The sequence below is a fragment of the Polistes fuscatus genome, unplaced genomic scaffold, assembly GCF_010416935.1.
Source record: "Polistes fuscatus isolate 324 unplaced genomic scaffold, CU_Pfus_HIC Scaffold8, whole genome shotgun sequence".
NCBI lineage: Eukaryota > Metazoa > Arthropoda > Insecta > Hymenoptera > Vespidae > Polistes > Polistes fuscatus.
Window position 1 is genome coordinate 6,767,567 of NW_025113162.1, and position 13,159 is coordinate 6,780,725.

The 13,159-nt window shown below is 32.0% G+C and overlaps 1 protein-coding gene across 3 annotated transcripts in view; it reads right to left on the reverse strand.

Moving 5' to 3' along the window:
* LOC122524634 overlaps positions 1-13,159 on the reverse strand; it is a 35,862-nt gene that overhangs the window by 11,592 nt on the left and 11,111 nt on the right. For all 3 annotated transcript variants that reach the window (XM_043646990.1, XM_043646991.1, XM_043646992.1), the window contains exon 2: positions 258-3,019. In XM_043646990.1, the coding sequence (XP_043502925.1) occupies positions 258-2,552 (2,295 nt within the window). In that variant the 5' untranslated portion in view covers positions 2,553-3,019. The remainder of the gene's footprint in view (positions 1-257; positions 3,020-13,159) is intronic.

Consider the following 13,159-nt stretch of genomic DNA (forward strand, 5'->3'; position numbering starts at 1 on the left):
TAGTGGGTTGCTTTGTTCTCTTTTATACGCGATGGATTTTTCCGAGAAAGATTGTCCCTCGTTAAAAGTTTGATCTAAATATAAACTCTAACCGGGTTTTAAAACTTCTTTCATAACAATGAATACATTATTTTTTGTTTTCTAACGTAAGAGAAATTAGCACGGTTAAAAAGTTAAGTACGTATTTTGTTTCTTTTTTTTTTTTTTTAAAAGATATTATTCTATTCAATTAATGTTCTATCTTATTAATTAATTACCTGAACCTTGCTCTGCACCTCGTGTCCGGTTCTCCACGTGGCGATACCAGTTGGACGAGGACCTCGTTTGTCCAATAATAATTCGCTAGGACATTTTTCGAAGATCAAAACACGTTCGGCAACCGAGCCTCTGGTGAGAAACGGCCTGACCGGATTGTTTCCAGTTCCCGTAGCAGCAGCAGCTCTTATATGTTGTTTCTGTTGCGTAGTCAATTCAGGATGTGGCACTTGTTCGAGCCGTGGCTTTGGCGAATTTATCCTAGGACCCCATCTCGAAGTTATGGGATCCCTGTCGTCCTTACTGTTCGCATCTTTATTATTATCCTTTCGTAATTCCGGTTCGAATTTAGACCTGGCATTTGATACTAATTGTTCCGTCGTGTTGTACGTAGCTACAGATTTCTGTTCCTCGAGTCTTTGCTGAGCCGGTGAATTTTGTTGAGCCGCTCTGTACCTTACTTTGGCATAATCGACCGCGGACATGTTTGAAAGTTCATTTTTACTAAGAGATTTCGTTGTTCCATCTGTGTTGTCTCTTATACCGGTCGACGAAGTCGTCACGTTGTTAACTAATGTGGCTGAGGTCGGTACTAATGTCACTCCTTCGTGATTATGTCCGATAATAATTGGCTTGATCGGCTCAACTTTTGGCTTTTCCTTCTTAATAGCTGGCTTCTGCCGGCCGGCAAGTTGAAATATGGACGAGCTTGTTCTTTCGGACGGTTCTTCCGTTATCACCGAACCCGTTTTCAATGCATTTATCAATCTTTCCTCTTCTCGTGCTACCTCGTCGAGGAAAGCGTCATCGCAAACAAAACGATTCGGACGACCACGAACCGTACTTTTATTAGGATCTTTCACCACAGATGTAATCTTAGTATCCTGAGGATTATTAATCGGGATAGTCTTAACCGACGTAGGACTGTTGTCGTTCGATCGTTTACCATCAGCCAATTTATTTTTCAACGGCCACGTGGTCAAGCCTGGGTTCGAGCTAGCACTGTCAGTGTTTAAATTAGAGTTCATCAAAGATGAAATGACCGTACTGGCCGGTCTCTTTTGTTGTACGATCTTAGGAGATGTCAAATCAGCTGGAAAAGTAGTTTCAATAGTTTCAAGAAATACCTCTTGATGATGGGCGCTAGGTACTTTCGTCGATACTTGAGGTTTCATTATTTGCGATGGTTTATTAGGGAAAGAAGAAGTTGGCGAATGAAGGGATGAATTAGTCTGTTTAGTCTGATTCATAACGTTGCCTGATCCAATGATAGAACCATTACCTTTAAGCGGTGACGTTTGCTGATTTTGTTGGGTCGAATTTCTCTCGAATTTTTGTAAGGCAAATTGAATTGATGAAGGCAACGTCTTCGAAGGCGATCTTTGGTTAGAAGCGGCTATTCTCGCTTTATCCTCGACTACGAAATTGTTAACTAGCTTTTCTAGATTACCATTGTCCAAGTTCGGTGTCTGTACGAGAATATCTACCGCGGAGGTAGGGGTAGTAGTAGAATTTAACGATTCGATAGTTTTACCGGTAGCGTTAGCAGGCGAACTGGTGGGTGTCAGAGCACTGCCGAATTTGTCGGCGGCTGTGGCATTACTGTGGCAGTTTAAAATTTCCGTAGGTTCCAAGCCACGACTTTTCCATGTTTGATAAATCGCTTCGGCGTGGTCGCTGATTTGTTTCGCTATTGCTGCGATGTCTTCGTCACCTGAGGAAGACGACGAAGTATCTGTAGGAAATTTTCTACGAAGATCATGTTTCGCCGTAGCGGCCATTCTGATGAATTCCTCTTCGACCCGATGACCTACTAGGTGGTAATGTTCTTCCCTGACACGTGTTGTTTCCTGTTCTTTCTCTTGTAATTGATAATGCTGTTGTTCGCGAAGTTGAGGATGATGATTCAATAAGAAACTCGTTGTTCTCGTACTTAACTCGGATGAATGATCTAGGACAAGCTCGGCCAACTCAGGATTTTCCTTTATCGGTATTATGTTAACAGGAATCGCGTAACCAAAGTGCACGGCACGACAATCAACCTCGTCGAGGCCTATACGCGATTCATTGATCAAACAGGCGTTCAAGTCGGGACAATGAACGGCCCTACTTGCACGAGGATCGACCGTGGCAGATACGAAGAGATCACGTCGGGTTGCAAAAACCCGGTGTTCTATCGTCTCGATTGGTATCGGCAATTGCCGGCTACCCGGCCGATGATGATGATGATGATGATGATGATGTCGTGCCGTAGCCGTTTCCGTTGCTATTGGAGAAGCCGTTGCCGATCCTGGCATATCTCAGGCCGACTGTCCTGAGAATCTCCTTCTCCAAGGCCACGAAGAACTACGCCGAGCCTTAATCCACGTGATCCTGTAACCTCCTATATGTAGTCGCCTCATTGCGTCGATGCTTTCTTCCCTTTTTGTGTTCTTTTTGTTTTGTTTTTCTTTTTCTTTCTTGGATCACTTTTATAAATACTTAGCTAAAGCTAAGATGTTTCCTAAGACGTTGAACTTTAACGTTAAACTACCCCAAAACGATTGATTTCTTCCTTTAATTTTAGATCAATAGTTTAGATAGGGTTTAATATATTTTTCTCTTATTTCGTTTCTTTTCTTAATTACACTAACTGTTTACATTTCTTCATTTCTTCACATCTTCTTTGTATATAACACTTTGGTAAATTAAAACGATTCTTCTTCTTCTTCTTCTTGAACTAGATAGGGTGGGGAAAATTTCTTCCCAGTCGATTCGATGATTTCTGAAAGAAAATCATGATTTTTATTAATCCAATGTGTGATTTGACATTTTATTTATTTATTTATTTATTTAATTTTCATCGATTTTCGGATATTGTATGTAAATTCTTTTTTTCTTTTTTTCTTCTTTTCCTATTACTGCGGAAACAAACTAGGATGCGAGATATGCGAATTATCTAAATTGACTATCTGAATTATGAACGTCTATTTAAAGAAAAAAATACTAAACGAGATAATTTTGACGATGAATCATTATTTCTTTAGTTCCACTTTAATACCTTATTTTTTCAAAAGTGTTCTAAAAAAAAAACAAAGTTAAATTACTGTTAATGTTTTTCTTTAACAATAAGACAAATCTTGTAAAAGCCCCCTTTGTCAAAATTTCAATTCAATTCATACATTTACCTATGCATATATATATACTCAAACATGGAAATCATATGATTATATCAAAAAGGGTTTTATTCTGTGAATTAGTAGAAACTCTCCCACTCGTGATTAGATGAAGCAAACGAACATCATCTCCTCTTGCCCCTGTGCAGTCACGGAGACATTCTTTTGATCAAGTAACTATATTTACATATATCTCATGTCGCGTTACTCGGTCACGTTTGTGGTTTGCATCGTTAGAATACGAGACGGGGAACTTCTAAAAATAGTATCCAGCGAATATTGATATACTATAAATGGTATCGATCGAGCACCAATCGGTCAAACAAAACCTATTACCAGGTTTGGTTGAGTAATCGTTTATGGTAACGTTTATTATCCTTTTAGTTTTTGATAACGATTCTCGAATACAAGGTTTAGCAACTGTTTTCTTACGATAACTTTTATAAAAAATCTTAGCTATTGTTCTTCCGATCGAATTATAATTGATGTTTAAGAAAAGTGAAGATTTTAATACAAAATCGTAGAATAGTATGATATACAAAAAAATAAATAACTATTTTAAAGAATGAATTTCTTGGAAAATTGAACATGACGAATGAATGATAATACGAACACACGAGATGTAATATTCCATTATGTGTGTTTACTGTAATCTATGGAATTTCTGCATCGTCAATTATACGAGGAAGAACAAGAAGAATGAGTTCATATGCAGTTAGTTAATCAACGTGATCATTAAACTATTCTTCGATAATAGAATCTATCATCAGTTTTTATTACTACTATTGAGGTTTGAAATTTTCATCATCGATCTTTTATGAGATGTGAAAAGAGAATGAGAACCGGGAAAAAGGCAAAGCCAAAGGCAAAGCCAAAGGCAAAGAGAAAAAAAAGTTACGAGAAAATGCATAAATGCTTTGAGAATGTGAAGCACGAACAAGTTGTATAGCTTTGTGTACAAATAAGTAATCAAAGAGAAATGTAATGAACGTACTGCGAGAGCCAGAGAACTCGACAAGAAGACTCTTTTCTCTTCGTTGTGTGATATTTGCACGTGTGTGTATGTGTCTCTGTGTGTGTGTACGTGTACATCGGCGTGCGCACTAACTTCACCGTTCACAGTTACACACACCCACTGACTCTGTAGTAGATTGGCATATAATGCGTGTACGTATGAGGTTACATATAACACACAGTGATGATAAGTACCTCGAGTAGAGTTTATTTCGGTTCGTCCTGTAATATTAGATGCGATGCAGAGATTCGACCGACAGGATTCTCGTGCACCCTACACACAGCTGCAATGCACTTGTTTTCGTACGATATATTTACATTCATTTTAAACAAACAAAAAATACATAAGTATATGTTATATACCATTCAGTTAATTTTCGTGAAAAATCTAGATTTCAATCGAAACAATTAAACGTTTACGAAAAACGTATATTAAAAATCATTTTTTTGGACATTCGTATTATTTGATTTAGGAAATAACTATGATAAAATGTGAATTCACGAAAGGTTAGTTGGTAAAAGTTTGAAATTGAATCTTCTAACACGAGGATTTTAAATAACTCGTAAATTATTCATCGTACGAGAAATTGTTTGAAACAAAAGTTGCATAATATTAAGGTGGGTGGGAGTGGGAGTGGTGGAGAACATACTGTGCTGCTCTAATCTATTTTTTATTACCTTACTTTACTTTTTTTTTTTTTTTTATATATATAGGATCACTTTCAGTTCTCTTAAAAGGGAATGTTTAATATATTTTATGTAGATAAATATATTTATATTTGTTTGTTCTTTTATTATTGAAAATATCTCGCTTAGTTTGTCTCTTTTGAATAGATACAGACGTTATTCTCATAAATCCTCCTGGACATGATTATCGTGCTAGTTACGTCGCACTGTTTCGATATTCGAACGTTTATCGTCCACCACCACCAACACCACCACCACCACCAACGCCAAAATTACCAAGTCACGCCACCCTGGTGTATTTCTGGACCCGAACCTTTCGTTGTACCAGTTACTCGCATAGCATCGAACTTAACTAGAACTACGTATTTGCAAATTGTTTATAATCTTCGATTTAAATCGATCGATTAAAAATAAATTAGTAAATCATTGATCAAAGAACGTTGTTTCTTTGTTAGTTTGTTTGTTTGTTTCCCCTCTCCCAATCCAATATATTTCTCTTTGTCATTTGTTCTAATTTTTTTTTCAAAGTTCCTCGTGATTAATGCTCGAGAAGAATCACTTTGCATCGAATGCAAAAAGAAAAGAATTTTCAGAAGAATCATACCGTATACATAAATCAAGATTCGATGTATAATTATAATTCACAAAGTTATTATGTCTATAAAAAAAAAACATTTGAAATATCAATATAAAGATAAAAGTGTTTCTGTAAAAAAAAATAAAATCTAAACTTTCGAACTGTGTAATATGTGATCAAAAAATAAGAAGAAACTAGTACTACACATTGTATATTCTACAATCTATTAAAACTACAAAGTTATAATTCCATTTTAGATATTTATAAAATAAAGAAAATTTCATTTATATAATTGATTAGATTGAGATTGATTAGATTAATTAATTATTAAACATCAATTACAATTTTCCAATTACATTTACATAATTACAAATAATTAAAGGTTGCTAACTTCATGCATAATTATTTTCCAATTCATCCTTATTTTACATCGAACATTATACATACGTTACAATTTCATTTATGCAAGTATTAAAAAAAAAAACAACAAATATAAATGAAAATAAAATAAAATGAAAAAATAGAAATGCACCGAGCTTTACACCGCTAGAAAGTAGCAAATTAGTCATACGATTAATTTGCAGTTAACACGCAACCAGAAATTAATAGAATAGTGTTAAGGATATTCTTTCTCTCTCTCCCTCTCTTTTATATCGAAGATTGAATGTTGATAAATAAATAGATTGAGTTCATCTAACATATATATATGTATGCTGCTACTTATCTAAATAATATCATTATTAATTAAAATCTCATTAAAACGGTAGACCGTCAAACACGCTCTAATACTTTTTTCTATACGATTTGGAGCGCGTTAAAAAAAATTATTTAAAAAAAAAAAACAAACAGGAACGTATGCGATATACTCACTTTCTTTCTTGATAAACTTTACAACGTTATCTTTTTTTCTTTTTTTCTTCTTTTTTTTTTGAAAAATTTCTCTCCTCGAATTTACAACATTAGTTTAATTTTTCGGTAGGTTGTAAACGAGTAATAAAAAATAAAGTTAGTTTCGAATTCTAATGTGAAATCTCTCCCTCTCTCTCCTTCTCTTTCTTTCTTTTTCTCTTTTATGGTTCTTTATTTAACTTTTTACGAGTTATTTACGTCGAAAAATCGAATTAATATTCGCAGAAAATGTTTTAAATAAAAAGGATGGAAAAAAGGGACGATATCTTTGATAATCTTATATTAAACAAAAATCTTGTAAATAAATAAAATATAGAAAAAGAAAAATAGAGAAATAGGAAAGAGAAGGGAAGTAAGTAAGATGGATAGAAAATAACGAATACATGTGTAAACGAAAAAAAAAAAAAAAAAAAAAAACAAAGAGAAAAGTAAGAAAAGCTATTATTATATTTGTTGACGTTACACGCGTATAAAGGATTTTAACGAATTTAAAAAACACGAAACACACTTCACGATAGCACAAAGTCGACTAAAGCATCCGACATGATCGTAAAAGAGTACTTTGAAAGAGCCCCACCTTCCTCTTTTACTTTCGACTTTTTCTCTCTCTCTCTCTTTCTCTCTTTGTAGCACGCGTGCAATAAACGCATGAGAAATAAAACGTACTAATATTCGATGATCATGATGATGATTATGATTATGATAGTAATGATGAGTAATAGGAACTCTCGAAAATCATATTTACTACACTATGATTGGTGTTTCATTTTTCTTTTATTAAATTCTACCAATCTTCTGATTTTTTAACAATAAATAAAATGATCGATAAATTTTGAATCGTTTTGAATATCGTTCGAATAGAAATATTCAAATTTTGTTTATTATTGTTATATTCATTATTAGAGAATTGAACATTGATTTTGCTTACTGTTTTCTTTAACACTTCGACCGGTAGCCTATTAATAGGCTTTTTTGGCGCCGACACTTACCGATTTATTAATCAGCTTCTTGTCGTCGACTGATAGCTTATGGCGATGAACAGTCATTATCATTACATGAACAGTAATTTGTTATTAGAATCTTATTAAAATCTGTTATTAAAATCTGTTAGTAAAATCTGCGGCTGAACGATCAGTCGGACGTGCGTATGTTGTTGAAATTCTAGCATTAATTGTATTTTTTTTTGCATATCTTGATTAGATAAATAAAAAACTAATTATAATTCGATGAACCAAATAGATCTTCTACTTTTGTTGTTTTTTTCTTAATAACCGAGTAAAAATACGTTTATTAGATTCTTGCGTGCACAGAGAAGGTATGAACCGATTAAAATTTATATTTTACTTGAAAGAAAGAAAAAAAAAGAGTCCTTTGAGAAGATCTAACGAAAGTTCAAAAGTGATTATACAATTATCTAATTATTTTCATCGTTCATTCAAATAACGTACTGTTTCAGGAATAAAGTCATCGAAACAAAAAAGAAGAATATAAAATAAAAAGATTTAAGGTCGAAAGACGAATAAATATCGCGTGTTTCCTGTCCCTTTGCATATCGTGGTAACCTTTGTCATTCCGCATGGAAGAGCAATAAAAAGAAATAAAAGAAGAAGAAGAAGAGAAGAGAAGAGAAGAGACTACGTACTGTGAGAAATAAGAGAAAAAGAGAAAGAAACAAATTTAATTATTCCACGAAGGTGAGAGAGTACGCTTTGAGTTTTCCGACAGTAGAGGAACGGAAGAATAAGCCGGTTGAAATATATTTTTGGACGTCACCCCCTCCCCCTTCTTCCTCCTCTTCCTAGTCCTCCTTTACAACACCCCTCTCTCTCTCTCTCTCTCACTCTCTCTCTTCAAAAGAAATAACTATGTTGATAAATAGTTTTCACAGTCTTTGAGAATGTACCCGAAGTTCGTTAGACTATAAAATTAAATTATACATTTAATATAATATATAATAGTTGTTAAACACGAACGAGCATCATCGCTTTCTAAGAAGTAACTGAATATTATTAATCCAATGATGATGATGATGATGGGGGAGGAGTAGGAGGAGGAAGAGGGGTGGAAGAAAAAGTAACAGAAAATTAGAGAATAAAAGATAGATATAGATAAAAAAGAAAGTTTTTGGATTTAAAATATCCTGTTATTACGGCGAAAGTCAACTTAAATATCCCCGTTAATTCTTATTTTTTTTTTCTTTTTCTTTTTCTTTTTTTCCCTTAAAGATAACCTCGGTATAATTAATTATAAATAGTTCGCTCGAGTATTTTAACCGTGAAAGAAAGTTCGGAATTTTTTTTCTTTCCTTCTCTTATTAGCGTTAAATATAAACAAAATAACGAAATTTAAAACTCGTACAAACTTTTGCCTCGAACGTTTGCAATTGCAAAATTAAATGTAACGAAGGACATTGGAAGATAAGACTTCGAACAGTACGTTATCAGTTTTTCTTTTTCTTTTTTTCTTTTTTTTTTTTTTCGTTTTCAATGTAACGCAAGATACGATGCATGGTGTGTGTTACACTAAACGAAAAATATAAATTTTTTTTTTATAAATATAATAATAAGATAAAACGCAACACACGGATATCTGTCTGATATCTGACAACGAAATAAAATTGTTTTACGGGATAAATAAAATCCTAGTGAAATAGGACAATTTTCCTTGGAAAATGTTACGTTAACGTATTATATTATCCTATCAATATTTTTATGGAGGTTGAAAACATTTATAAAAAAAAAAAAAAAAAAAAAAAAACAAAGTGCCCCTACTCTTTTCAGATAGAAAAAGAAAAAGAAAAGGAAATGTCTTTCGGCCTACGTGTTTTCTTCGTAAGTTTTATCAGTATTATACTTATAGACACGGTATTCAAGGTGAAATTTATGAAAGGCTACGTCGTGTTCCGTTTCTATATAATCTTTCAAAGAGAAAGACACACATATGCAATAAACCAAAAAAAAAAAAAGAAAAAAAAAAAAAAAAAAACAAAATGAATAAATAAGAAATAAAAATTAGAGAAAAAAAAAGTAGAAGAGAAGGAAGAAAGAAAGAAAGAAAAGAAAAAAACCAAGAGATGTAAGTCTCGTAAAAAACGATCGTACTATTATTTACAATTTCACAGATAAACACACATGTATCATTATTTTTAATCGGCCGAGTGAGTACATAATATATAATATATGCTTCGTGCACGACCGCACGATCGACAGAGTTTAACCTACATATACTCTATAGGTCTAATCATCCGCTAATTACTGCTCAAAGACCGAGAGAAAACCGATAGGGGGACCTACTTCGATTACACGCCTCTTGACTATGATATTTCTTCGATGGGACAAAAAAAGAAATCAAAAGGACAAAAAAAAAAAGAAAGAAGGATAAGAAGAATAATTAATGAATACGATTAATCAGCAAGTAATCCTACACAGCAAGATCGGATATTATTCTTTATATATTATTTTTTCCTTATTTATTAAATATATATATGTACAACTTTGCTTCCGTCGTTTTTTACAACGTTTAAAACGGTGTACGCGCTTTATATGGTTTTTTTTTTGATTTATATGGAATTGATATATTTCCAACGACCCCCTACCTCCCCCCTTCTTCAATGATACATTCAACCGGTAATGAAAAATTCCTCTTATACGTCCCATATGTATATAAGTAGTACTTCCTGCATATATTATATACTGGCTTATTACTGATTCTGTATACGCTTGATACAACTACGTGTAATTATTATATTCTTCTTTATTTTTTTTTTTTATTACCTTTCTCACAATAATACTAACATACTCTATAAATTTAATCAAGAAGAAAAAGTGTGAGCATTTTCACTAGAGTACTATTTATTAAATTCATCGATAAATTTTCTACGAAGGATGAGAGGGGGGGGGTCGCAAAAGTATATTTCTGTCTCATTTGTGAGATTCAACTACGCTACTACATCGAAAGCTAATACAAATTTGGAAATTTCTGTCCTACACTTTCGGCATACATTTAATTAGGATATATCGAGGTCAACTAAGCCATTAATTAATATCACGTTCTCGTAAACTTATATTTTTAGAAAGGCAAATTATGCAAGTTCCCCCCCCTCCCGCTCCCCATCACTACAATTTAGATTTATTATTTTTACGTTTCGTCTTTTTTACGTTTTAACGATATTTTATTTTTATCTTCGTCTAAATGAAAAATACACGTGGGCACAAAATATTATTGATTTTAAAATCGCGATGTTATAAACAAGTTAATGGAATTATTTTTAGATGTAAGTAGGAGATTATCGAATGGATACGTGTATCCTTTATAAAATTCTTTAGTATGATGTTATTATTCACCACTCCTTTCTATCTGGTCAATCATTAAATAGTATACTGGTGAATGTTGAGATATATCTATACAAATTGACGTTTTATAGTGAATTTTCGCTTTCGAAATATTTGCAGAATACCTTTCTATATCTTTAAATCAGACCGAAAGAAAATATGTTATTTATCATGTACAATCATATATATATATATATAGAATAATTTCATGTTTATTTGACTTTTCTTTTATACTAAAAAAAGAAATCCAATCGATAAATAAATTACTTACAAACCAACATCGTTTATAAAAACTAACGATGGTCGGTTAAACGTCAAAAAATAAGATCTCGTCGACGAGTTTTTTTTTAATTTTTATTTTTATTTTTAGCATATCAAGTTTTTTTTTTTTTATATATAACATGACTTCATTCTCTTATACGAGATAACGTTTTATTTTAATACTTTCTTAAAACGTGTTTCTATACAAGGACACATTATTTAACGAAAGTGAGAAAATATGGGAAAAATATATTTTTCATCCGACGTGATATAAATTGCGATATAACCGTGATGGGATAAATGTCCTTATCCGAAATCTAATTGTGGATCTAGGACGAGAAGAGATTAGGACGTAGCTAAGCTTAAAAGACACGATTAACGGTAAATTTACAGTGATGCGAAACTCCATGTAAATCTACACCTACGCTACCGTTCGAAATATACTTGGGAATGGTAAGTGTTATATATATATGTATATATATTTATATGTATCGGATACTTCGATTTACATATGCTAAAACTACTGTCGTGTTTGGTATGCGCCATTCTTTTTCGATGCAACGACACCATGCATAAATTCAAGTAACTCTTTAAATTCCACTGTACAAGTATTATATACTATTATAAATATAGATTATTATTATTATTATTATTATTATTATTATTATTATTATTAATCTCTTACAAAAAATTGGAATAACCGAATGAATTTTCGGCACACCAGATATGTATTATAAATAAAATCGGAACGTTATAATCTTAAATTTGATTCATTGGGTGTATTATTTCCTTTATACAGATGTGCAACATTAGGAAAGTCATATAAACAACATTGAATAAAAGTACTTTGACAGAGGATAATAAAACCAGTCTAACGGTGGATTTCGAAGAGGACGGTGCTCCGAAGATATACTCGGTGCTTTTAAACAACAATATACAGTTCCTTCGATTAATTAATAATTATTTTAATATTTTAATAAACTTAATGTATATTTAGGATCATTTAAACACACATACGTTGGATTAAATATTACATACCTATTCACATATTTTTAATATTAAATAATTTCGATTTGATATTCTATTTGATGAAAATTTTTACTTCGAAGTCATCGCTGCACAGGAACGTTAAAATAATCAAAAATATTAGTAAAGTACAGTACTGTATTAGATATACCTTAAATGATTGTTAATTAATCGAAAAATATGTGTATTTTAATTTAAAAATAATTATTTACCTTTTGATGTTCCTTCCTCTTCGAAATCAAACGATAGACTGAGACGTTAGTCCTCTATGATAGTAGTTTTATTAAACGTTGTTTATATGACTTTCCGTAAGAGAAAATTTTATTGATTTCGAGTATTATGTACGTTGTACATATACAACCTTCGAAAAGTCATATAAACAACATCGAATAAAAGAACTTTCACAGATGACAAAAAAACAATCTAACGGTGGATTTCGAAGAGGACGGTGCTCCGAAGATATACTCGGTGTTTTTAAACAACAATATACAGTTCCTTCGATTAATTAACAATTATTTTAACGCACTAACTGTAAATTTACAGTGATACGAAATTCGAGTAAATTATTATTGATGTAAATTTCGATTGAAATGAAAAATTTTAATGAACACACGTACATAATAACTAAGAAAAATTTTCCGTATATTTATATAATACAAATCTATATACATTTTATTTTGAAATAATTAAGAATATCTGGTTAAAATTATTTCTAAGAAATTTGTGTAATTAAATGATGGCCGAAGTCAAATGAAAATAATACATAATATGTTACGTGTGGTATCAAAGTATCAAGCAAGAATAATGCAATCATACTTAATTTAAATTTTGCGTAAACAAGTTTTAAATTTTTCAATTTAAATGATATGAAAACGGAAATTAAATTCGAATAAACAATATTAGAAATTTATTTTATTGCAAATCATCCTTCGATAATGCGTAAT